The 26,641-nt window shown below is 52.1% G+C and overlaps 1 protein-coding gene and 1 non-coding gene across 2 annotated transcripts; both read right to left on the reverse strand.

Moving 5' to 3' along the window:
- Positions 1-3,538: 3,538 nt before the first annotated feature.
- Positions 3,539-26,641, reverse strand: Slc13a2 (solute carrier family 13 member 2). The gene is made up of 12 exons (XM_015501124.2): positions 26,453-26,641; positions 11,813-11,941; positions 10,653-10,789; positions 10,344-10,543; positions 9,507-9,687; positions 9,259-9,381; positions 7,411-7,629; positions 7,121-7,209; positions 6,736-6,857; positions 5,442-5,603; positions 4,695-4,832; positions 3,539-4,192 (listed from the first exon to the last, which is right to left on the reverse strand). The coding sequence occupies exons 1-12, from the start codon at positions 26,552-26,554 to the stop codon at positions 4,031-4,033; spliced, it is 1,764 nt and encodes a 587-aa protein (XP_015356610.2). The 5' UTR covers positions 26,555-26,641; the 3' UTR covers positions 3,539-4,030.
- Positions 14,497-14,571, reverse strand: Trnaa-ggc. Its single transcript has one exon. It is a non-coding gene; the product is annotated as a tRNA-Ala (tRNA).

Below are 26,641 nucleotides of genomic sequence, written 5' to 3' on the forward strand. Positions count from 1 at the left end.
GGAGGGTGTGTGGTAGGAGCTGGGCCGAGAGGTCTGAGCTGTTCTGGTTGGCTGACCCCCTGGAAGTCCAGGGAGTTTCCAAGCTTGGTGGGGGAGGGTCTGATGGGAGGCCGCAGTTAGAGTCCTGCTGGGTGGGGAGGCTTCTCTCCCCTCCTAATCCCTCCTGCTGTGGGAGGCTTAGTTGTGGTGGGGAGGAGCAGTGTGTGTGTGTGTGTGTGTGTGTGTGTGTTCACTTGTGCCAGTGTTTGTAAGTACAGTACACGTGTGACTGTGTGAGTACTTACATTTTTGTTCTCTCACTCGTGTGCCACCGTGGGTGTGCATTAAGCTGTGGAACTTACACGGTGCTGCTCCACATGACTGTGCCAGTGAGTGTGAGTATCTGTGTACTTGTGAGAATACTCAGGTCTGAGTGATTGTGGATGGACAAATGTCTGTGACTATGTGTGTCTGTGTGGGTTTCCAGGAGGGATTCTGGGTGTCAGAAGGGCTGTGAGGGCTGGTGGCATGGTGTGTAAAAGAGTGTCTACGAGGAAGTGTGTGTGGCTGCGTGTACACATGTATCCACGTCTGCACAGGGGTCAGCAGGCTCTGTGTGTACCCAGGAATCCATGGCTCTGTGAACACATCTGCGGGTCTCACCACCTTTAAGAGCTATTCTTCTTGCCCAGCATAGTGGCACATGCCTGTAACCCCAGTGATTCAGGAAGCTGAGGCAGGAGGATCTCAAGCTTGATGCCAGCCTGGATAATTTAGTGAGACCCTATCTCAAAAAATAAAAAAAATAAAAAGGGCTGAGGACATAGCTCAGGGGTAGAGCGCCCCTGGGGTCAATCCCCAGTATTGCAAAAATGAATGAAAAATAAATAAATAAGGAGCAACTCTTCTGAGTCCTTGTCTGGCATGGAGGCTTCAGGGGGCACCCTCCCTAGGCTAGCACCCCACAGGAACTCCCCCTGTCTCAGCTCTGACCCACCTTCTGCTTCTTCAGGGATCAACCTCCTCTCTGAGACTCTGGGGTAGATGGACAACTCATGGCCAGAGCAGAAGGACCTACCTTCCGGCTAAGGACCCTAATCTCTAGGGACACTAGAGTAGGATCAGCCTGTTTCCACCTGTTTCCCAGCCTCCCTGACATCCTGCACCCTGCAGGCTTCTCCTGCCAGGGCTTGAGCGCCACTTCCCTCAACCTTCTGGTTGCCATAGCTGTCTCCTGGCTGGTGGGGCCGGCAGGAGGAGTGGTGAGAAACGAAAACTCCCAAGGCCTCAGGGAAAAGGAACAGGGGCAACAGTAGGAGTTGGCTCAGAAATCTAGGCCTATCTCTGAGCTTAAAGTGACTTTGGCCCAGAGACCAAACGCTGCCTCAAGGTCTTATAGTACTCCACATAGAACAGTCTGGAAAGGGTCTTTGAGCGCTGTGTGTCCAGCTCCCCCCCCACCACCACCACCGGGGAGCCAGAAAACCCTCTCTGCTTCTGATCCACTCATCCATTTTTCATTTATACAACATTCCTTGCACCAGGCTCCATGTGGGAATGGAGGACATGGCTCCGTCAGGCAGGCTGTCCTCTGGATTCAGCTTCATTGATGTTCTCCAGCAACAGGGAGCTCACTACTGCACAGGTCTGCAGGTAGGAGACACCCAAAGCCCCTTGCTTCCTGAAGGGCATCATCAATGATGGGGTGTGGGTACCTGGCAGGGAGATCATGTCCCAGCAATGTCCCATTCACCTGCCACCACCTTGATTGTATGTGCCGAAGAGGCCCAGCTGCTAGGCTGCCCGTACAAGCCGACCTGGGCTGGCAGGCCCTTCTTTCAAAGGCTTTTCCAGTCTGTGCTGCTTTATTGTCCAGCTAATGACGGTGATTAGCCCGACAGGTGCCTCCTGCCATCGGGCCGCCCTCCTGCCTGCTGAGGAGGGAGGTTTCTGAGCATCAGAGGGAGATTTGGTCCCTGAACAGGGTGATCGCACCCATCACAGTCAACTTCTAGACCCAGCTTGCTGTGGGTCCACCTCTCCCAAGAAGGCTGAGCCAGCTGTTCCTCATCTCCTGGGATTACTGTGTGACCTCCCTCTATACCCAGCTCTCTCTGAGCGGGACTAAGGGGGACATGGAGCTGAGAACACTGGGTGTGGGGGGGTGTGCACCGTGAGAAACCTTTTCCCCAGTTGGGGCTGGATAGCAATTCCTCAGCAGGGTCCTGAAGATAGCAATAACAGGGGGTCCTTCTTGCTATGGGGCAGGGCGACGCGGGTGGTGGTGGGGAACTGAGGCTGCTTCTGCATACCCAGTGCATTGTGGGTAAGCTACTGGGGGAGCCCCGCCATTCTGGGGCTGGCCCGTACCCAGTGAGGGGACTGTTGCCTGGGGCTTTGGGGGGGTCCTGGTGCAGGTCTGGGAAGGAGATGTGATTTATGACTGTGCTTCACGTTTGAGGAATGCCAGCCTGGGGGGCCGGGGGAGGCGGAGCCACTCTCCTGACACTCCTTGCTCTCCTGGAAGTCTGGCATGTCCTGTCAGGATCCCCTGTCCCCTGGGGACAGCCATGTTCTCCCTGTACAGTAGCCCCCTCCCAGCTGCACTGCCCATGAGTCCCCCAGCTCCGGGGAGATGCAGTGAAAGCCCAGCCTAGGGGGGTGCAGAATTAAATCCTTTCTCCCTTCACATCTCAGCTCCCTTTTCCATTCAACCATGAGGCTGATGGTAAATATCTCTACCACTGCAGCAGGAGGGAAGTGGATGAAACTCTAGAAACTTCCATCTAGATGAGCTCAAGGCTTACATACCACCCTCCACAGTGAAGGAACTTGGGATAGACTCAAAGATGAACTTCTAGCCAGGAAAGGATGTTGAGCTCCTAGAATGGATGCTAGCTGTAATATCATCCTTCCCTAGCCTATGCCCACTTTGCCAGATAAATGAAAGCTCTGGAGCCTATGAGAGTTCAGGGTGAGGTGGCAGAGGAGGGCAAGTGTGGAATCAAGAGGCAGAATCATCCAAGGTTGTCTGGTTCTGAACTCAGAAGGTCATGGCCGTTTTGAGCCTGTTCCTATGAGTCTAAACTACATTCTTCTTGCTGCAGGGTGACATTTGGGGTGAGGGTCCATCTTTCTGGGCACCCTGCATGGGTCAGCCAGCCTGCCTCCTCTGATCTGGTGGGACCGGTTTTTCTAGCTGGAGGAAGGGTCGGTGAGGAATTGGCAGGGGCACGGAGTTTTATGTAAATACTCAGGGAGTGCTCTGGGAACGGGGAGGCTGGTTTTCCCAAAGACACGCAGGGACTGGCAGCTCCCAATTAGCAGTCCTGGTGATGTCAGTGCTGCTATCCTGGGTGGCTGCGCCCACTCCGATCGGCCCTGGCAGGGGTGCCTGACCATTACCTTCTCCTGTGGGTGGGAGGGATGTCAAGGGAGCCACCGTGCAGGACAGAGACCAGGCCCCCTCCCGCCATATCTCCTGCCTGGCCCCACCCCCACCCCCACGCCTCGCGCGTTGTGGAGTAGTCTAGAGAGCGCTGTGAGAGACACCCCAGACTCTACTGAAAAAGACTTTAATCAGCTAATATTTGAACCCTCCCTAAACCCAGGAGCCTGGGGAGACCTCAGAACGCTGCACCAGTCCCTGAGACAGGCCTTGCTCCCAGGCCACTCCAACCCTGAGTTTCAATAAATACAGTGCAAAGGGGTCTGGTCACTAAGCTGGGGAGACAAAGAAGGGCAGGGTGTATTTTCTGTGAACACACACGTGTGCACCACCAAACACGCACACAAACCCCCCTCGGACACACTCACGACAGCACCATCCTCACACGCACCGGCACACACACACATGCATGCGTAGATACACACGCTTTCCTCTGACACACTAGAGATGAGCACACACCTTCACAAGCACACTCGATTGTGTAGACGTGGGCCTTTCTCTCAGTCTTCAGCCCAGGGCTTAGAACTTGGAGTGTCCTCTCATGGCTCAGAGGAAATGGGACGGGGTGGGATTTTCCTGGGCATGGCTAGGCGGCACCCCAATCTAGGGGCCTGGCGTGGTGGTGTTGAGAAGGCATTGGGTTGTGGTATTGAATTGGGCCCAGAAAGGGAAAGTGTGCAGGTCAAAGATGGGGATGGCCCAGGTGTTGATGGCTAGCGTGATGACCAGCACTCCAATGATGTTGAGCAGGAATCCTGCCCGGGCCTGGTGGGAAGAGAGCCAGTTCGACTAAGCAGATACTGAGCAGCACCATTAAGTACCTCTCAAGTGTCCAGGGGTGCTCTGAGCCCTTCTAATAGCAAAACTCTGGGAAGTCCTTCTTGTGATCTAGCCCGCAGGGCTCAGCAACTTTCTTGCTATTTTCTTGACTCCCAGGGCTAACCGGGAAAAGGGGGCTCCTCATGAGCTGCAAACCTGGGCCTTGTTTTCTCTGAGTTCATCTCCCTAGTATGGGTACTCCAGGCCCTCTGGATCTTCCGCATGTCCCCCACTTCCTTCCCTCTCTCATGGCCCAGGGCTGGAAGTGCTTGAAGATGTTCCAACTGAGGGGTCCTGTCCCCAGTCTCCCCTGCTGTCCCCTCACCCCCGAGGGTCCCACTCTCAGCTTGGAGACTCTCAGTGCCTTTCAGCCTTCTTTGTGGCCCAAGAAGTTGTAAAGACAGGGCCGGAAGGAGTGCTGAGACCTCCAGCCTTGCTTGCCACTCACCATATCGGACACTTTGAGGCCCCCGAAAGAGAAGACGATGGCATTGGGTGGGGTGGCCACGGGCAGCATGAAGGCCAGGGAGGCCGCCAGAGTGCAGGGGAGCATGACATAGAGCGGGTGGAGGCAGATGGCCTGAGCCTGGAGAGGGGACAGTGGGGCAGAGCTGAGCTTGGTCCCCATCCCAGAAGGAAGGTTGTGGCCCCAATTCTCCTGCTTCCCCGGCCTGGGGGACAACCCCAACCCCCTGCACTCTCTCTGGTCATAACCCACCGCTTCTGCCAGAAAGCCCTGGGTGACCTAGGAAAGGCCCCTTGACCTCCCTGGAGGGGATGAGTGTGCTGTGGGGCGTAGTGAGGGGAGGGGCCCATAAAACAGATCTCAAAGGGGCTCGGGAGGTGTCATCAAAGGCTGTGGGAACGCGCCTGGAGAGGAAGGGGCTGGGGACGCTCCAGGGAGCAATTTTACCCCGTCACCTCTGGAATGACCAGAACAGGGCTGGGGCAGGGAGGTGGGCGAGGCCACCTCTGAGCCCCATCAGGATATTCAAGGGGTGATGTCACCAGGGAGGGGGTGAGTCAGGGGCCAGAGGGCCTTGGGGCCCGAGAGCCCAAGAATCTGGGGAAGGGTGAAAGCTCAGGGGTCCTCTGCAGGAAAGAAGAGGAGGCGTGAAGGCAGGTCACTGTGCCCGCAGGCAGAGCCCCTGGTGGGGCAGCCAGGAGGGGTGCCTGGGGGAGAGGTCCAGCTCACCATGGAGGCCAGGATGGGCAGGAAGAGTGTGGTGGTGGCCACATTGCTGGCGCACTCAGTGAAGGTGGCAATCAGGAGACACAGGAGGAAGGCGGTAGCGGGCGGCGGTATACTCTGCAGCGGGGCCAGTTTGTCTCCCAGCCACGCAGACAGGCCGGAATTCTGGGTGCAGGAGGGTGGCGTTAGGAGACAGGGCTGCCCCGGGCTGCCCCTAGCCCTCTGCTGGGGGCTCTGGGAGGATCCTACTCCTGCCACATCCCCAAGGTCTTCAGAGTGAAAAACGACTCTGAGGGGAAGACAGGAGCCACCTAGAATCAAGAGGTCCCTTCTGCTGCTCTTGAGGAACGAGGGGAGGGGAGAAGGGCCAGATGAGAAACTAGGAGGAAGGGTCCTCAGAAAATCTGGGACTTGGCGGGGGGTGGGGGTGGGGGTGGGGGGGAGCCTTCGCCCCATTTACCCCTGCTTTCCTGACTCCTCTCAGGGGGTCACTGGGCCAATTCAGCTTTCTCCCTGTCCCCTCCAGCCTGGTGGGTTGGGGCTGAGGGAACCTTACTCCTGGCAGGAAGGGAGAGTAGTGGGAGGTCTGGGAAGAGGGGGAGAGAAGGATGGGCAGTCCACAGGGTGAGAAGAGCTCCCAGGTCTTGTCCCGCCCACATCCGTAATGCCAGCCTGGAAGCGCACTGCACGGGGCGCAGTGGGAGCTGGGACTTTGCCTCATTCCGTGCTGCGGTCTGAAGTGCAGTGCTGGACACGGTGGATGGACGAACTAACTACAGGAGCCCCAAGCACCGATCCCTGACCTGGGGCAGCTGCCTCCTGTCTGCAGTGAATGAGCTCAGCCAGAACAGATGCCCAGGTGCAGTTTCTGGGATTTCCCTCTTAGAGGGAGGCTCTGGAGAAAGATGCCCTGGTCCCCACAGCCTGGCCTGGTGTGATCATGGCGCCCCCTGGTGGCTGCAACCAGCAGACAGTCAATGCCTGGCCAACCACTTGGGTGCTCCAGCTATTGTGTGGCTTGGATAAGGGGCAGGTCGGGGTGGAATTCATTGTCGAGAGCAGGCCCCACCCACCAGTGAAGAGTCTCTCTCTCTCTCTTTTGGCTCTGAGAACCCCAGTGGGAAGAGGTCGCTGGGGTGGTGTTTCTTCTTCCTTTCCGTGGATGGGACCACCACCTATGTCCCTTTAGCTTCTGCAAACTTGCTGCCCACTGCTGGGCTCCTAAATGGGGATCATGTCTGCCCTCCCACAGGGTTTCCCTCAAACAACCTGGGGAGGGGGCTCGCGGGTCTCTCACCTCACTGCCTTTGGCCAGGGCAAAGCCGCCACCCAGCAAGAACACGATATTCCAGGGCATCTTCTCGCTCACTGTCTTCCAGTTGAGGAGGGCGGGAGGGGCCTTCAGCCTCCCTGGTTTTTCTACTCCCCAAGCAGAGAAGGATGGGTCACCCAGAGCCAACCGGCCTCCACTTGGGGGCTCCTGAGTGGGTCCCTTCAGAGCTTAGTGCATGCAGGAGGGAATCCCTCAGTTCTGCAATGTTCCAACTTCCTTCCTGAGTCCCTGTGCCCTTGGCAAGTCACCCCAACCTCTCTGGGTTTTGTTGACTCCTGCCAAAGGTGCATTACATGCCTGCAGGCAGGGGCTGACCAGAGACCCTTTCTTGCCCAGTCCAGGTGCTTACCTGGGTTCTGGGTCAGCCCTGGGATCTTGGAGGGCAGGATGAACATAATTATGCTGATGAAGATGGCCACTGTCCCATCGGAGGCCATGCTGTGGGTGGGGCAAGGAGGACAGACTTTGTGGCTCAAGACTGCTCAGACTCACAGGGTGGAGGGGTGGTAGAGAGAAGCCTCTGTCCTCCACCCCCCACCCCAAGAGTGACCTTGTGTTCTGCACTGGGGACTCTGCTCCCTTCCCTCAGCTCCCAGCATTAAGCCTCAGGTATGTCTCCTCCTCCCCAACAGCTCTCACCTTTCGCCCTTGTCATTAGGAAAAGCTAGGTTACCCCAGCCTTCAAAGAAACCCGGCTCTCGTGTGAACCACAGCAGCACCAGGGCCACAAAGAGGATGGTGACAGCCTTTTCTGCAAAGCTCATGGGGCCCAGCAGCTTGTGCTCTCTATGGATGACTTGTAAGGCTGCGTCCTTTCGCTCATTTTCCTGTTCTCCAAAGCCAAAATTCTTCCGGAAGCTGTAGGCAGAGGGCAGGAACAGCTCATGAGGCCCTATACCAGGCAGGGAGCCAGGGGCTCTGAGTATCTATGATGTGAAGACTGAAGCCCGGAGAAGTCATTTTGGGGTCACTCCACTAGCTCTGACTCTACTGATGGTTCTGGAGAAGAGCAGAAGACTCAGAGGGGACCATGGCTTACCAGGGGGAGCAGGTTGACTTGTGCTTGTCCCTGCTCCACCTGCCCTTCCTCCAAGGGATCTCTTTGGCTGGCCTAGTAGGACCTAGTGGCTTGGACCCTCTGTCTCCTCCCGGTGCTGACTCACAGCTCCCCTCCTTCACAAGCCTCTCAGAAAATCCTCCTGCTGGCCTCTGGGTGTCCCCTGCCAGCCTGAGCCCCACTGGAATTGTCCTCAGTGGCACAGGAGGCTATAGCCTGTTTCCTTGCACTGCTTATGTAACTTGTGTTGACATTTAACTTTTCACTGGGTAAATCTCACTTGCCTTCTGGACTATGAGTTCTTCAAGGGCAAAGAGCATGCTTTACACATCTTTGACTTCCCCATGGTGCCTGGCACTGTGCTGATCTCTTCAACAACCACCTTGCCTTGTACCAGCCCCCCACCTTAATCCAACCTCCTCATATGTGACCGAGTGATTTGCTGAAAGTATAGCAATGATGCTTACAAACTTGCAATGGCTCCCCTCTGCCTGGGAAGGCAGGGCAAATAACTCAGACCAGAGTAGCACTGATACCACCACTCCTGTGCTGTATGCACAGTAGACATCACTAATCAATCCCAGACTTGATTCCAACTGAGTCTTATCAGGGTGTCCAAGGATTTTTAACATAGAACCCCAAAAGTGACTAGGAGTAACTCAGGGTTGCAAATAGGAATGCAACCTTATTACTCTTGACCTCAAGAACAAGCCCTCAAATCTTCACGTGGCTCACAATATCTTCTGCAATCTTCCCCTGCCCGATTCTTGAGTTTTGTGTCCTGATACTCCCCCAACCGCCCCTTTTTCTGTTTTGTGTTTCAGACCCACAGAGCCAGAGTCCCTCCAAATGCACAGGCTCTTCCTTGCCTCTATGCTTTGGAATGTGTTGATCTGTTCTCTACTTGACTGATTTTAGTCCTGCAAGAGTGGGCTCAGACATTGTCTCTTTGAGAAGCATCTTAGAGTATCCACTACCAGAAGCACTTCATCCTCTGTCATGGTCTCCACCATATCATCATCCATCAAGGATTTGCCAAATGCCCATCAGTATTCTCAGCACTTAGCACAGGCTCCAAGCATGCAGTTGGAACATAACAAATGCTTCTACAATTGTCATGTTCCTTAAGCACTTATCCAAGGACTGTGGAGCATTAGGGGAAGGGCCTGGTATGGGCATCAGGAGACCTACTTTTCAATCCCAGCACTGAAAAATCCAGTGGCGACTACCCTCAAGACAGTGCTCATCTACCAACTTAGGTAACATCATCCACCAAGCAATTCCCTCAAATAGGAGGTCAAGTGCACAGAGGGGCCTTGGGAGAAAGAGCCTTCTCAAGGGCTCTGTCATTTTTCACATCTGGACCCCACCAGAAGCTCCCAGGGGTACAGATAAAGACCTGGGCATCTCTTATTCACTCCGCCACTTACTTGAAACCCAGGAAGAGGACCTGAAGCCAAAGCCAAGCCAGAATCAGCAAGATGACCATGGTGGGGAAGGCAAAGCCGAACCAGGAGGCAAAGTTCACCACGTTAGGGTTTTGGGGGAAGATCCTGAAGGGGACATAGGCTGCTGTGTGACATTGCCACAGCAACTGCCCAGCCCCAATTGCCTCCCAGGGAGAGCTCAGGCCTCCCCTACCCCATCCCTGTCATGCCTCCTGCCCTCAGTCACTCACGAGGAGACCTGGCCTTGCAGCACTAGGTTGGGTGTGGTGCCAGTCAGTGTGGCGATGCCCCCGATACTGGCCGAGTAGCAGACGCACAGGCTCATGCACTGCGTGAAGCGGATCTGTTCTTGAGTTTTCTGTACTTTTGGCTTTGAAGGAGCAGCGGCGACAGGGGTGGCCTGCCCGTTATCTGAGGAATAAGAGAAAGTTCAGGTTGGGACAGGCATAGGGACAGCTTTGGGGAACATGGTTGAGGCTCCATGGCCCCCAGGGTACCTTGTCAGTGGACAGCCTAGACCTGGGCTGGGAGGAGGACAGAAGCTGTTCCTAGGTCTGAGTGGGCCCAGAATTCCCTGGAGCCTCAGGCTGAGAGTACCTTTAGACACCATCTGGTCCATCCTCTCTTGAGAGAGGGAACTGAGGCACAGAGAAGAGAAAAGGATTATCCAAACAAGGCAGGGATGGCGCCTAGGGCACTGCCTGCCCACCCAGGCTCCAGCTCTCTTCTCCTAGGGTGACCACGCCTCTTGGATTGCCCAGGACTGACTGAGGGTATTCCTAGCACATGGGTCAAGACCTATTTTATTTTGAAAACTTCATTGCAGTACTAAGGATCAAACCAGGGCTTGAGCGGCTCTACCATTTATCTCCACCCCTAGCCCATGGGTCTTGGGATTGTAAAACCAGGAAAGTTCTAGGCAATCCCGACCAAGCTGGTCACTGTGCCTCTCAATTCCCTCTTCTCTCCACAAAGGCTCCAAGATGACCACCCTTGGGGAAGGATGGCCTCTCAGATCTTCCCCAAGAACTGAGTGGTTGGGGTAGGGCCTGCCTCTTCTCTCTCACCAAGCTTGGTCACCTCCTTCTTGGAATTTGGTTCCTGGAGCTCGAAGGTAGGGTTGTCAGTCCCCTCCTCGATGTCCTTGGGTGTGCTATGCAGCTGCTCCAGGACAGCATGCGCAATGGGCACCATCATGGCCGTGGTGGCTGTGTTGCTGATCCACATGGACAGGAAGGCAGTGACCAGCATGAAGCCCAGGAGTAGCCTAAGGACAAGCAGGTGGACACATTGTCATTCCAGCTCCCCTTCAGGGACTGGGAGCCCTGAGCGCCGCCCGACCCCTATTCTCCTTGTCCTGGTTTGTGGGAACTCACAGGGCCGGCCGCACCCCGATGAGGAGGAGCACACTGAGGGCAATGCGTTTGTGCAGGTTCCAGTGCTCCACAGCGATGGCCACGAACATCCCCCCGATGAACAGGACGTTAGTGTCCTTGAGGTACTCGATGCAGACCTGGTGGGCAGGGATGGGACTGAAACCACAGGTAGACCTGGGGTCTCCCACGATGCTCCTGTGCTTTTAGGGTGCAGTCACTAACGTCCCTGCAGACTGGCTCTCCCCTGAGTTTTCGGGACTAAATGGAAATGGCCTTTGGATCATCTGCCATTTGATATTAACCAGGTTCCCCTGTTCTTGCCAAAATCACTCTTTGTCCCCTCAGGATGACTGGGCGACAATCTAGCCTGATCCTGCTCATCGTTCAAGCCACAGATTGGGAAATGAAAATAATTTTATGCTCTTTCTAGAAAGCAGAGCAGTGGTTTTCTACAAGTGGCCATCAGATGAACTCACCATCCTCACCATCAAATGCAACTTGCTAGAAATGAAACCACTCTCACCTACTAAATCAGAAACTCAGGGGCGGACCCAGCCCTCCAGGGGTTTCTGGTGCTCTTTCACGTTCAAGAACGTCTGAATCAGGAGTATAAAGCCCACCCTCTCTATCTGTGGGTTCTGCACCAACCTTGAATGGAAAACATTAAAAAACAAAAAAACCAAACTCATCTATACCCCACCCCATCATTATTCCCTAAACAATACAGCAGAACAACTATTGACATTGATTTAGGTATTATAAGTAATCTAAAGACAAACTTAAAATATAAGGAGGATGTGCATATGTGATATGCAAACGCTATGCCATTTTGTATAAGGGACTGGAGCATCCTGGGACTTGGGTATCATGAAGTCCTGGAGCCGATCCCTTGTGGATAATGACAAACTCTTTTACGGATTCTCAGGGCCCTTTTCCTGACCAGGCCCTCAACCTCCTTGGCAAATCTCGTCACTCTGGCTTTTAATGATCTTTCCTCATCAGCCACACACATTTCTAGGATGCCCTCCTTGGCCTCTCCCTAGTTCCTCTCTCACTGTTCTCTGGCCTGTCTGAGGCTCCCTTGGTTACCAGGGCTCTCGAGAAACCCATGCCCTCTCCCTGGGATCCCTTCCTCCTACGGATGGATGGGTGGGGCTCACCTCAGAGGCATCCAGGATACCCATCATGGGGAACAGGATGATGGGGAAGAGGGCAGTGACGGCCAGGGGCAGAGCCTCGGTGCACCAGAAGAGCGCCATGAGGATGATGGTATAGGCGCAGTAGGCTTCCTGTGGGCGGGAGGGGAGCAGCAGAGATGATGGAGGGGGCAGGGGTGCGTCCCCTTCTGTCCCCAAGAGAAACCAGGTAATCCGTCACAGCATGGCGGGTGGGGTGCCTGCAAAACCCATGAGTCCCAAACCCGAGGTCCTAGTTTCACATAGAAATGAAAAAGTAAAGCAAGGCACTCACCACCTTGTCTTTGACCTTGGCGGCCCAGACACTATCATCCAGTCATACTGAAGAGACTGGAGTTGGCTGTCAGGCCCCATCCAGCCACAGAGGACTGCATGGGGCCCAGGTTAAGGTCCTGAGATGAAATGGGGGCTGACAGAGGAAGAAGTGGGACCTTCCCTATCTCTTATCACAACCTGTGAGAATGTTTCTATTTGTATGATTGGTGTCTCCTCTGCTAGGAGGCAAGCCCCAGGGGGACAGAGTCAGTTTTGTGGCATCTGGATCCTTAGAGCCCAGGACCCAGCAGGCTTTGGAGCGAATCTTGTTCTGGGAAGGTCGGTGGTCTTCTCTGAAGCAACCCTGATCTGGCGGCTGCATTCCACAACTCCAGAGGCATGTTCACATTTATAGACCCCCCCTGAAAGGTTTCCCCATCCCTAGGTTGCTCAGGGAATTATGGGGAGACCCTGAAGCATAGTCTTTGGGTACCAGAAGCCTCTCTTCCCTTACCAAGGCCTCCAAGTCAAGAGAAGTTTGACCCCAAGCTTAAGATGGAGCAGAATGAGGGCCAGACAGTTGGCCCTAGAAGTCAAGGGTCCAGCCTACTTGACAGAGCCTCTCCCAGGGCTGGGGAATCATTAGCCAGAGGAGGCCTCCAGGGAAGGAGGCACCTGCCCTGTTTGCCAAAGAAAGGGGCATCCTGCAGGGATTATTGGACCACAGGCTGGGAGAAGGGCTCCTCTCTTAGCTGTTCCAATTGCCCCGTTCTTCTCCTTCTCCCCTCCTAGGCTCACTCCTTGGCACCTCATTCCCTTAGTACCCTGAAGCTTGGCAAAGGTCCCTTAGGGTAGGGGTAGGGGGTTCCCTGGGGGAACAGGAAGAAGCTGTTTATTGAACAACTCTTAAGAGCTGGGTGTCAAACAAGAGTCATTAAGGAGGGTGTGGTGGTCCCACTTTATGGATGAGCTTGCTCAAGGTCCCAGAGCTAAGGAGTGGCAGAGCCAGGATGGGATAGGGCATCTGGATTGCCTAAGTCCCAGGGCTTCCCAAGAGCACTTTGCTTGCAGTCATGTAAAGGTTCCCTGGAGCCCCGCAGCACACAGCCCACACAATTGCTCATAGCCCCACTGTGGAGCCAAGCAGGCTCTCTTTGTACTAAACCTCCACCGCATCTCGGCCTGAACACAACCCATCAGCTTCAGGGGTGGGGCCCCTTGACCCTCGACCAGAGATCCACCCCTCACCTCCCCCAGCGGGATTCTGCTGATGCAGGTATTTCTCCAACCGCTTCCTTACCTGCAGTGACTGGCTGGCCAGTCACTTACCCTCCCCTTGGGCTAAGGGCAGACCAACCCCTCTGGACCCTAGTGTTCCCCCCCACTTAGCTAGAACTATCTGGCCACAGGCAGGAGGAGAGCTGGGGCAAATTGCCCTGCATTGATCCCAGGAAAAAGCTCTGCAGAGGAATCGTGAGACCACTCTGCCAGGCATAGTGATGTATGTGCTTCAAAGGCTTTTAAAATTCACACTTAGATGCTCTGTGAGGTGCTGGGTATTGTCCCCATTTGATAAGAGACAGGTGAAAATAAATCAGGCAGATGTCCCAAAGCCACCACCGTGGTGGTGCAACCAGCTATTTGGGAGACTGAGTAAGCCTGGGCAACTCAGTGAGACCTTGTACCAAAACTTAAAAAAAAAATTAAACGGCTGGGGATGTAGCGCAGTGGTAGAGTGCTTGCCCAGCATGCACCTGGGTTCCATCCACAGAACTGAAAAAAAAATTGCACAAATATAAAGCAAATAGACTGGGCCATCTTGTTCTTAGGGCCCAGCTTCTACCCTGAACTCAAGGCCTCCCATCTGAAGGTGTCCTCAGCCTCAGGCTGTGACAGGTAGGGTGTAGAGGGGATAAGCTGGGGCTCTGTATCTAAACAGAACTATCTTTCCAGGACCTGCCACTTCTGTTGCCTGCCTCTGTCGAGGCATGTCACCTTATTTATTTATTTATTTATTTTTGAGATGGGAGGGGGTGTCTCACTATGTTGCCCAGATTGGCCTCAAACTCCTGGACTCCAGTGATCCTCTTGCCTGAGCCCCCTGAGTAGCCGGGACTACATGTACTTGCCACCATGCCTGGCTAAGGTGCTTCACTTTTGAGACCCCATTTCCACACTGTAAAGGAAGTTGTTAATAATCAAACTTGCCCCTGTGACTCCAGCATGTTTAAAGTCTTTATTTTATTTTAATGTGGTGCCGAAGATCGAACCCAGTGCCTCACGCACACTGGGCGAGCGCACTACCACTTGAGCCACATCCCCAACCCTCCAGCATGTTTAACATGTGGTTCCTTTCTGCCACTCCCCCCACCCCCATCTTTTTTTTTTTTTTTTTGCAGTACTGGGGATTGAACCCAGGGCCTCATGCATGCCAGACATGTGCTCTACCACTGAGCCACACATCCCCACTCCCTCTCTTTTTACAACTATGCTGGGTCCCTCTCTAAAACCTGTCTCATATTCTATCCTGAAGCCTTCCCTGACCCTGGTGGCTTTGGCCCTGTGTCCCCACCCGGCCTCCAGGGCAGTCTGTCAAGCCATAGACTTATTTGCTGACTTGTTCTTCTTGGATCATGGGGCATGGAATTCTGAGGATCCATGAAATTAGATGCGAAAAACTAATCCATCTATTCATTAGTATCCAACCAAGGCTATGAACATAGGTCACAAAGTCCCAGTACAGACTGTCCTTGGTTTACAAATGGTTGGGTTTATAATTTTTCAACTTTATAATGCTGTAAAAGTGATAAGCAGCTGGGAGTGGTGGTGCATGCCTGTCATCTCAGCCCTTTGGGAGGCTGAGGAAGGAAAAATCACCAAGTTCAAGGCCAGCCTGGGCAATTTAGGGAAACCCTGTCTCAATCAACAAATCAACCAAATCCTCCAAAACTAATTAACAACAAAAGGGCTGGGGATGGAGCTCAGGAGCAGAGCCATTGCTTAGCATGCAAGAGGCCTTGGGTTCAATTCCTAGTATAGGAAAAAGAAAAGGGGCGGGGGTGGGGGATAAGCATTCAGCAGAAGCTCTGCTTTCCTGTACATCAACTATTAACCATTCATCAGTGGTGAGTGCCCACACTACGGTCCTGCTTCTCACTCTCAGTGCAGTATTTAATAATTACATGAACAATTCAACACTCTTAATACAAAATAGGTTTCGTGTTAGACAATTTTGCTCAGCTGTAGTCTAATGGAAGTGTTCTGAGCACATTCAAGGTAGGTGAGGCTAAGCTCCGACGTTTTATAGATTAGATGTATTAAACGCTTTTTCAACTTGAGATGCTTTCAATTTAATGTCAGGTTTATTGGAACATAATCCCATTATAAATCAAGGCACAGCGATGCTATTTACTTTTTTTTTTTTTGGTACTGGGGATTGATTCCAGGGGCGCTTAACAACTGAGCCACACCCCAGCCCTATTTTGTATTTTCTTTAGAGACAGGGTCTCACTGAGTTGCTTAGTGCCTCGCTGTTGCTGAGGCTGGCTTTGAACTTGTGATCCTCCTACCTCCACCTCCTGAGCTGCTGGGATTACAGGCGTGCTCCACTGTGCCCAGCCTATGCTATTAACTTTTTCTTTTCTTTTTGCAGTACAGGGGATCCAACTCAGGGTTTTACACATGCTGGGCAAGCACTGAGCTACTTCCCCAGTCCATTTTTTTTTTTTAAATTTTAAGATGGGATTTTGTTAAATTGCCCAGGCTGGCTTCAAATTTGTGACCCTCCAGCCTCCTGAGTAGCTGGGATTACAAGCACTGTTTATAGTATTATTGGTGACTTTGTTACAGACTTTTTTTTTTTTCTTTTTTTCATTTCTTTCTTGCTTTTTTTGAGACAGAGATTTGCCATGTTCCCCAGACTGGCCTGCAACTCTTGTACTCAAGCAATCCTCCTGCCTCAGCCTCCCAAATAGCTGGGACTATAGGTGTGCCCAGCTCATACAAATATTTTATTGTGGCTGTCGGATATTGAATACTTGCCCAGATCAGTTGTTGTAGTTATCTCAGAATATATCTCCATACATTGTTTATACAGATTGCTATCTGACATTATGGTAGTTATTACACCAATGCTAGATCTTTCTAATGCACTGATAAGGAAGCACATATACCTCTGAATTGCGATGTCTGTTTCCATGATTTGATAACCATATTTCAAAATAATAGGGTTCCTTTTAAGTCTACATATTTTATTTTATGAATCTCAAAGCAATATTTGGAGGAGGGAAGCTGAGACTCAGCGAGGCTCCGCTGTGCTGTGAGGATCTGGGCTTGAGGTTGGGGAGCTGACAGTATTCTGAGAGTCCCCCTGGGTCAGGTAATGGCCCCTTGTGCACCCCTGAAGGACAGAGCACTGGGGATCCTTTCTTCTTGGTCCCACACATGTCTGATTTCAAGGTCAGTTTCCTCTGCCCTAGAGGTGGGGATTCAGGATCAGCCTGTCCTCCAGGCCTGGTGCTCTCTGCCTTGCAGCCTGGCTTCATGGAACCTAAGCTGGCCAAGTTCAGCTCTCCAGGACTGATACACTACACGAGTTCAAGGGCGCTGTTCACATTTGGAGTTGTGCAAGGAACAGCCTATACTGCTGCCTGCAGCCTCCTCCCCTGGAGCTCAGAAACCAGCGGAGAAGAGTCTTCTCCTGGGGGTGGCTGCTCTTGCTTCTGCCTGTCATTGCCTCCTGCTTCCCCGTGCCAGTTGTTCCTCGGTTGTAGCATGTGAACATTTATCTTCTCAGTGTCTTCTCACTGTATGGAAGATTGAATGCAGGGCCTCACACATGCTAGGCAAGCGCTCTGCCCCTGAGCCACATCCCAGCCCAGTGTCTGTCTCTGAGCTCCCGAGGACAGGAGCACAGTCTCTGGGTCTCTCCCCTCCCTTCTTTGTTGGCCTTGGCCCCTCCTTTCCCATTTGTGCTTCTCCCCATCCTTGGACGTTCATAGCCCCTTGTCCCCACCTCCATACAGTCCCTGCTGCTGGAGGCCCTGGGACTGGGGTGGGGGAATGGAGTTGGGCCTCTGGCCTGTTCATCAGCCACTCACTCCACAAGCACCCTCCCTGGGTCTGGCTGGTTCAGCCCCTCACACACTCCCATGTATTTTATTTTTTCTTCAACTGTGGGCCTCTAGTCTGATCTAAGGCCCAGCCTCTGTCACCAAGACTCTTGTAAAAGTCTCCTCATCCATCTGTCTGTTTGCTCTCTTATCCCTGAAATCACTTCTCCTTGCTGGATCCAGTGATCTCAAGGCACAAATCTATTTAATTTGCATCCCTCTCCCTCAGCACACAGCCACTCACCTTGAAGCAGCTCAGATCCCTTCAGTGGCTCCTGCTGCTTTCAGGTACCAAAGTTCAGGACTGGTCTCTGCCTCCTGTCTTTTTTCCCTCCCTCCTTGGTGCTGGGGATTGAACTTAGTGCCTCTCACATGCTTTCACTCTCTACCACTGAGCCACATGCCCATCCCTGTGGGCCATGGGCCTTAAAACCTCCCTCCTTGCTGTCTCTGCTCTCGCCACACTGGTCCTCTTTGAGTTCCTCCATCCTTTCTCTGGCCACAGGGCCTTTGCACATCATTTCCTGTCTCTAGACCTCTCTTGTCTCCCTACTTCACCTAATTTAGTTGACATCTACAACCTTTTTTTTTTTTTTTTTTTGTAGAACTGGGAATTGAACCCAAGGCTTCATGCATGCCAGGCAGGCACTCTGTCACTAAGCTATATCCCCAGCCCCTCTACTCAGGCTTAAGATCTCAGCTCAAACCTTCCTTCTCCAGGGAAACTTGGCTTCCAGGCTGGGGTAGATTCCCCATTTTTCACTTTCTAAGTTCTGGTACCTCTTCTGCACAGTGGTTATCACAGCCTATAATCAACATTGTTTTATGAACTAAATGATAAGCATCAATTTTTGTTGTTAGGCTGTGCCCTCTGGGGTCTGAGCCCCTTTCTGCTCATTCCAGCAGGGAGCCTGGCATCTTTGCAATAGAGCTAGCATCCTGAATGACTGAGTGAATGAATGCAGGTCCTCAGGAGAGAGACATTAGTCAGGCCCAGTTGTGCCCCCAGGCAGTCTAAGTGTGTGTAGCCTGGTCTGCAGAACCTGGCTGGGTGGGCTGTCAACAGTGGACAGAAAAGGGTCCCCAAACCCTAAGGCTGACAACATGCTTCTTTTCCAATGGGAAAATACACATCGGGAGTCAAAAAAAAAAAACAAAACACCCTGAGTGCCCAGGCCCAGATTTATTACTGTGTGTTTTTGGACAAATTACTTAACCTCTCTTGATTTTCTTTTATTTCTTTTTTTTTTCCTAAGAAATACACAGCCTTTCCAGTTGTACACACATGTATCCCCTTTATATAGTTACAAATAGAAATAAGAGAAACACTGACCTGACTGGGAGAGTAAAAAAAGTAAAGGAATAACAGATGTGAATGTGCAGAAATAGGTTATAAGGCATTGCATCCCCTGACCAAATAACAAGGCTGGCGTTGGGAGTGCAACATGCTCCTGGACTTCAGGGAATCAGGATGCATGAGCACAGATGGAAATGAATGCACCAGAGAATCCAGGGCAGACTCTGGACCCTGGGTGAGCGGCCGATGTGGGCAAGGTCAAAGAATGCGGATATCACGGGCTGTGACTGTCAGGCAGAAGCAAATACACCCACAGTCTCAAGGTGTCACAGCTTACTTCTCCTGGTGATTGAAGGTTAACCCAGGGTGGGAATGGACTGGCACACAGCAGGCCTCTCCCGCTGGCCCTCTGCCCCTGAAAGCGGGGATGTGGCTGGCAATGAGCGTTCCTAGGGCTCAGAAGCAAGGTGGGACACTAGGTGGCATCCTGCCAAGCACCACTGTAAAGGAGAGACGAGAAGGGTGGGTGCCCAGAGGAGAAGGACTTCCTCCCTGAGTCTCCTTCCATTTGGGCTGAAGAGGGGGTTCAAGAAAGGGGTAGCTGAGTGGGTGCTGAGGGATGAGTAGGAGTTCGGTTGGTAGGCAAGAGGGGTTGGGGTGAGGGGGTGAGGGGGTGAGCACAGAGGAACAGAACACAGCAGAAAAGATCCAGATCCATTCCTGGAAGGGTGTCTACTTGGAAAGAACCTGATGTGCTGACCTAGGACTTTATTGGGAAGATAAAAGCCGGAGTCCTTTGAAGGCTTTAAAGCAGATAGAGTGAAATGGTCAGGCTGGTGTTTTATTAAAAGATTACACAGGGACTGGAGGTATAGATCAGTGGTAAGGCATGTGGTTAGCATGTGTGAGGCATGAGGCCCTGGATTCAATCCCCAGTATCAAAAACAAAAACACGAAACAGAACCAAAAAAAAAAAAAAAAAGAAGAAAAGAGAAAAAACTGAGTGTCAGTGGCCAGGCACAGTGGTGCACATCTGTGATTCCAGCTATTCAGGAGGCTGAGGCAGGATGATGGCAAGTTCAAGGCCAGCCTGGACAACTTAGTAAGACCCTGTCTCAAAGCCAAACAAAAAGAATTGGGACTGTGGCTCAGTGGTAGAGTGCTCATCTAGCATGTGTGAGGCCCTGGGTTCAATCCCTGGTACAAGACAAAATAAAATTACCCACGAGTTCTCTGATTTGGGGGTTCTTAACCTGTTTTGGGTACCAGGACCCCCTTTGGCAGCTTGATGAAGACTTCAAATTCCTTAGAACAAGTTTTTCTTTTTCTTTAAATATATATTTTAGTTGTCAATAGCCCTTTATTTTTTTTTAATTTATTGATATACAGTGCTAAGAATCAAACCCAGTGCCTCACACATGCTAGGCAAGTGCTGTACTACTGAGCACCCCAGCCCCAGCCCTAGAACAGTTTTTAAAATGCAGTAAGTAAAACAGATAGGCCTATAAAGAGATGACCGTATTGGAATCCAGCTATTAAATTATGAAAAGAAAAAAAGAAATGCTGGCAGGATGACATCCTTTCCAGGCAGATGTCAAATGCCTGATACCTTTGAGGACTGAATATACAAAGGGGACAATGGTCGATTCACTTATAAAAATGGGTCCCACTGTCTCCACAGCAACCCGCCCAGAAGCCAAACCGCAACTCCAGCAGCAGGTGGCCCTCAACAGTTGGGATTTGTTCAGATTGCCAACTCCCCTGGGTTTTGCTCTCCCCTCCCACCACATCCTTCTCTCACTTCCAACTCTGCCCAACCCCCAGAAAGCCAAATATGCTCTCCTGACCAGTCTGGGGGTTACCCTGCTCTACTTAGCCCGCCATCGGCTCCCGGTGCTCACAGCCTCCCTGCTGGGCACACCTGAAGCTGGCCCTTTCCTCCTCTGGTTCAGAAGTGTTCCCACCCCCCTCCCTGCCCATCCTGGGTCTCTGCCAAACGCAGGCGATGATGGCTGGCTCCTCCAATCCTTTCTCACTTGGGTGGACTCTGTTTATTTCTGCTCCTCAATGCAAAGGACTTTGTTGCATCATCTTCTGCTCCGAGAGAGGGGATGGAATTTCTTTCCTCCTTCCTTTCTTTTCTTTTTGGAGATCAGGTCTCACCATGTTGCTCAGGCAGGCTTTGAACTCCTAGGCTCGAATGATCCCACTGCCTCAGCTTCCCGAGTAGCCGGGACTGAGACAATGGATTTCTGAGTGTCAGAAATAACAAAGGCTGGGGGAAGATTCCTGACATCACAGTTTGGGCCACAGCCAGGCTTTCTGTGTCCAGTAAAGAGCCAACGCAAGCTAAGCCGGGGCCCCATGAACACAGCATTCCCACACTCCCCCGCGAATTTGATCCTCACCACAGCCCTGGGCCTCACTGGATTACATCCAGGAAATGTGGCTGTTGAAAATTGTTCCTTCTTTTCCATTCCTGGCTTTCACCTTGGAGCCACTGATAACCAGGGATGTGATTTAGCAATCTGGGGGCAAAGTCCGAGTTGGGGAACCTTCTCTCTCTACTCCAGGGATTCCCCCTGGCCTTGGAGGCTGGCTCCTTCTTCTAGTGCTACTTTCAGGTACCCTAGAGAGGAGGGATCCTATCTCCACACAGCCCCAGGTGCTGCTTGCTTGCATCTGCCCTTAGGGACCATAGCTGCCACTCTGAGGGGATGACCAGACATGCCTTCCTGTTTCACAGGTGGGAACATCTGAGGCCCTCAAGTGGACAACAGCCCATCAGAACAGAACTGTGGAGAAGTGAGGCATATATATGGAGCCTGAGGCCCGTTGGTGTTTCCTGGGGGACCCGGAATGCAACAAGAGGCAGAGCGTGGAGGGAGCTGGAGGTGACGAAGCCTGGAGGTGGGCACTCTGGGTGTGGAGGATGTGTTGTCTCATCTTCACAAGAAACAGCCCCTTAGAGGTGAGAGGGGTGGAGAGGCTTGGCAAGGTTGCAGGCTGCATGTGGTCTTGACTATATTTGAATCCACATCTTATCTGATTCCAAAATGCATACTTGGTTTTCTGGACTCTGCTTTCATCCACCAAGAGCCAGAAAGTCTCAAAAGATAGAGGGTCCAAATTCCTCATACAGTCTTCCAGTCCATAATGAGTCATCTAGAGAGTCCTGTGCCCTTTGGGGTTCAGGAATAGCTGGCAGGAAGGCTCTCTACACAGATATTAATGTACCCATGTCCCCATGTCCTGTTCTTGTCTTTCTAGGCATGTGGGTAGTTCAGATGAAGAACTTCCATCATCTTCTGTTTTCACTATAACTCAATCATGATTTCTGCTGAGCTCTTGTCTGCCCAACACTGTGCCCTAGGGAGACTGTCTTTTTTAAGTATTTTTGGGAGTCTGCCTTTACAGATGGTCTCTTTGAGTCTCAGGAGGCATTTGCTATTTTTAATTTTTATTTGTTTAATTTTGCTCTACAGTGATGTCCCTCTACAACTGTGCTGCATCTCCAGCCCATTTTATTTTTTTATTTTGAGACAGGGTCTTGCTAAGTTGCCCAGGTTGGCCTCAAACTTGTGTGCACCACCACACCCAACTGCGTTTTTGACTCTTAACTTACTAGCCATTTGACCCTGGAGCAAACCATTTACCATTCATAGCATAAGATCTCCGCTCCTTCCCCTGGCCTTGCAGGACATTGGCTGTCCTCTCCCTCCATCTCTAACCTTGACTTAAACACTCTGATTCTCTCACTTCAGGCCACCTTGCCAAGCTCGCTCCTGTCCTCAGCCCTTGTACTTTCTGCATGTTCTGCCCAGACTGCTCTTCACCCAGAGCTGGGCTTGACTGGCTCCTACCTGCCATTCAGGTCTCAGATTGCTGTCTGCCCCTCAGGAGGCTGCCCTCCCTGCGTGCACAGCAGCCCCTCTCTGAGTCACAGTCAAAAGGTGCTCTAGTGTTTCCATGGCTTGTATAGCATGTGCTTTCCATATGTCTCCCCACTTTATGCCCCCATGAGGAATGCCCGTTTCGCCAAATTCTCTTCTCCATGCACCTAAATGGTACCCATCACATGGCACTCAGGCCTGGCTTCACCCATAAGGGAAGGGATACATGAATGAATGAATGGAAGGTGCCATACACTGAGGGTGCTTCTGGCTGCAGGGCTGGGGGTGCAGGGAGAACTTTCGAGTCTACTGTCCCCGATTGGCAGGGACCATCAGAGGGGACCAGCATTTAAGGGTTCTGTTGCCATTTCTGCTGTCTCCAGCCCTGCACTTTTCCTCCTGGCCTTCCCTCCACCTGGCCTGCCCTCTACATCTGCCTCTGACCGGAACCTCACTGAACACCACCTGCTTCAGATTCTCCCTCAATTCCATTGGAAGAATTTGCTCCCCCCTCTGAGTTCTGCAGACTTCTTGCTGTATCTCTGTGTGGCATAAACGCCTGTCTCTGGACTGTAAGGAGCTTGAGGACAGAACCTTTGTATTCCTTTCGGGAACCCCTGGCACAGAGCAAGTGGTCCACAGACTTCTGGAGAGGAAGGATGGCGGAAGGCTTGGGAAGGGGTCACAATGGGGTAACACCCTGCCTCCGTGAACAGCCTCAGGCAGAGACCCCAAGACTAAGTTTCATTCTAGACTTTTATTTTTTTTTCTAGCTGGAAGTTTAAGCAAATAGCTTTACCACCCTGTGCCTCGGTTTACATGTCTGTAAAACGGGAGATAACAGTAGTAACTCCACTTATGTGGCAATAGTCACGCTGAGGCTTTTGTGAGAAATAAGTGAGCTAATACTTTGAGGTGCCTGGCCCAATGCCTAGCACATCAAATATACTCAATAAATGTCAACTATTATTCTGGATGCAGGTCTGAGCCTAGTGTGGGGTTTCTCCTTCCCACATTGGGGGCCAGAGCCTTAGTCTAGAGACTCATTATAGAAAGCAGAGATTCAATGGAAATTCAGAAAAGGGTTCCCTTTGCATTTCTTCATACCTTCATTTCTTCCCTCAAGAAGTATTTTCTGAGCATCTGCTCTGTGACCCTGGGATTCTGCCCAGGTCGAGATGAGGCCACTGCCCGCCTGGGGCCTACATTCTAGTGCAGGAAGTCAGAGGATAAGCAGAAAAGGAAACCAAAAGATTGTTTCAGATAGTGAATGTTCTATGACAAAAAACAGGGGTATGTAATAAAGAGTGGCTGGAAGATCGGAGAGGTTTTCTGAGATGGTCTTAAGTGGAGGCATCTGGGAGAATGGTCCAGGCGGGGCGGAGCAATCTGAGGGGCAGAAAGAAGACTAGATGGCTAGACCTGGAGGTGGAATGTAGGAGGTAGGGCATGGAGTCTAAGGGGTTGGCAGGGGGCAGAGCCTCAGGAAGGTGCTTATTCTGAGAGGTTTGGATTTAATTCCAAGTTTGATGGGAAGCCCACTTGGGGTTGCAGGGTTAGTGACATGATCTTAGGCTTTGAGATCATCCTGACTGCTGGGTGAAGAATGGTCCAGGCAGGGGTAGGACAGGTGAGAAATGACAACATCTCCACCCTGGGATTCCATTCAGAGTACCCATGTCCCCAACTTATGATGGTTCAATTTAATGATTTTCCACTCAGGTTGGTGCAAAATTGACATATATTTGGCAGAAACCGTGCTGGAAGAATTGAATTTTGGTCTTTCCTAGGCTAGCAACATGTGGTCAGGTCCCCTTGGGTGATACAAGGCAGTGTCAGTGAGACATCGCTGCCAGTCAGCCACACAGTTATGAGGGTGTACACCCCTGTTCCACGGTGTCGCTAAGCCAGGATGGGTTGTAGGTTGGGTTCATGAAGTGCGTTTTCAGCTTGGCAATAGTTCAACCTAGGTGGAGTTTATTGGAGGTTACCACATCATAAAGTCGGGTGCATCTGTGGTGTTTTGGGGACAGTGGGTACACAGGGCCTGCTGGTGTGTGTGGACATGGATGGTGAGCCCTCTGGGGTGACTCAAATGAATGAGATGAAATTATCACTTCTGGGGGTGGGGGAGGAGACAGGGACCCTGAGTTTTTGGCTCAGCACAATGAAGGAGCAGGTTGAATCATTTCTTGGTAAGACTGAGGGAAGACCCTGCTGGAGAAGATGGGCACTCAGGGTTTTGATCTGGATGTGGAGACGTGTAGGCTACTTACAGAAAAAATATTCAAGTGGAGAAGCCATCAGGGTTAGTTGAAGAATACAAATGTACAGACCAGGGACTCAGCATAGAGACGCTTTTAAAAGCATGTGAGACACCATAAGGTCACCTGGGGGAGGGGGGAGGGGGAGGGGAAGGGGAGGGGCTGGAGGGGACCCTGGGAAACCTCAAGCCTCCAGCATCAGATGGAGGAGGAGCCAGGAAAGGTGAAAGGAAAACCAGAAGGTGTCACAGAAGCCCAGCGATGACGGTGGCAAAAAGAAGGGTGACTGGCTATGATGGAAGCTGCTAAAGGGTAGAGAAAGGTGCAGATGGACTATGGGGTTTGTTTGGTGCCATGGAAGCTGGTGGGGACCTGGGTCTCTGGGGCTGGGAGCTAGTCAATGAAGAAAGTGCAGGTGTGGTGTAGGCAGGGTCTTAGGGTTTGCTGTTGTGAGAGAGAAGAGAGGAAGGAGTGTCTGGAGATGGGATGAGGGAGGGGTCTTGTCTGTTCAAGATGAGAGATATTATGGGATGTTTGTGTGCTGATGGGAGAGAGAGAGATCAGGCGGCGGGGGAGAAATTGACCATGCAGGGGAGACAGGATAATTGTAGGAGCAAAATCTTTGCAAGTGGGTTCCCAGAGCCCCCTCAGAATTAGGACAGGGTAGGCAGTGTCTGGGCCAGCTGTGGGTGGCAGGACCAGCTATACTAAAGGGACAGCTGGGCCTCCTAACACACTGCATTCCCACCAAAAGGCCTGGTTTCTAGCACAGGTTCAGGTTTTCCTGTGGGACCTTGGGAAAATTACTGGATCTTTCTGGGTTGTGCTTCCCCTAGGGTGGTGATGGTGGGGTTATCACACTTGCCTATTTGAAAAATGCATCGGATTGATTCCCAACAGAGACATCACTGGCTTTGACCTGAGAGGAAGTTCGTCTCATAGGTCAGCAGGCTAATTTTAGATTCATAATTCTGCATTTCTTTCCCTACAGAGGAACTCAAAAGGGTACAAAAACCTGGCTCCATGAAACCAGGATCTGTCCTGGGACTTTTGAGTAAATGACTCTACTTTCCCCATCTGTAAAATGGGAAGGTGGGACTTGCTTCATAAAATGGGGACTGGGGTTAGTAGGTACAGGGTGCAGGCCATGAGGTGGGGGCTCAAATGAATGAGATGAAATTATCACTTCTGCTGGGGCTGGGGGAGGAGGCAGGGACCCTGTGCCCCAACTGTGTGCATTGACAGGGGTTCCCCTCTTCCCATTCCCCTCCTCAGCAGACCTAGCCCTTGAGGTTATAGGTCAACTTCTCTTTTTATTTACACCTGTGAAGGCACAGACTACCTGAGGCCAGCTTTCTCCTACTTTCCTTCCTTCCCTCCCAAACCTAGCCACCGATCTCCCTTTTCCTGTCCTCCACACCCACCCCCTGCCCCCAAAGAGCCCAGTGCAGGGACTTGGGTGGGCACGTGGTAGGCAGATGGACTCCATTGGCCTCCTCCTGCATCTCCTTTACAGACAGAATTGGCTTCCTGTTCCCCAAAGCAGCAGATTTCAAATGCACCTGATTGATTCACAGGGGACTTCTACTTCTGGGTACCAAGCAAAAGCCCCCTTTGACCTCTTGGACATCAGCCCTCAGGAGGACCAGGAGGTTGTAATGACACTTCCAGGGTAGAGGAGATGAGGAGGCTATGCTGGGTCCTAAGGATGTCCCACCCTGGCCCAGACAGACCCTCCCCTGCCTCCCCTGGAGCTTTCTGTGCCCAGAACCCCAAGTCCTTACCTTACTGGGAACGAGGATGGGCAGAGGCAGCAGAAGGATGGGCAGAAGCAACACAATCAGATAGGAGCGATAGGCCCACAGGCCCTGCCAGCAGGTGGCCATGGTGTGGACCCACTGGAGCTGCCAGAGCCACAGTCTCCAGGAGCCAAGGAACTGAAGGACCAAACAGAAGGCAGAGCCAGTAGGTGG

Source organism: Marmota marmota, unplaced genomic scaffold (genome assembly GCF_001458135.2).
Source record: "Marmota marmota marmota unplaced genomic scaffold, marMar, whole genome shotgun sequence".
Lineage (NCBI taxonomy): Eukaryota > Metazoa > Chordata > Mammalia > Rodentia > Sciuridae > Marmota > Marmota marmota.

Bases quoted from the DNA above. Each gene is read 5' to 3' on its own strand.
- Slc13a2 (XM_015501124.2), bottom strand. From the start codon at position 26,554: ATGGCCACCTGCTGGCAGGGCCTGTGGGCCTATCGCTCCTATCTGATT. The intron at 9,688-10,343 runs GTGAGAGAGAAG...CTTATTCCTCAG, and splicing joins GAAGGAGGTGACCAAGCTTG to ATAACGGGCAGGCCACCCCT. The intron at 7,630-9,258 runs GTAAGTGGCGGA...CTCTGCCTACAG, and splicing joins GTCCTCTTCCTGGGTTTCAA to CTTCCGGAAGAATTTTGGCT.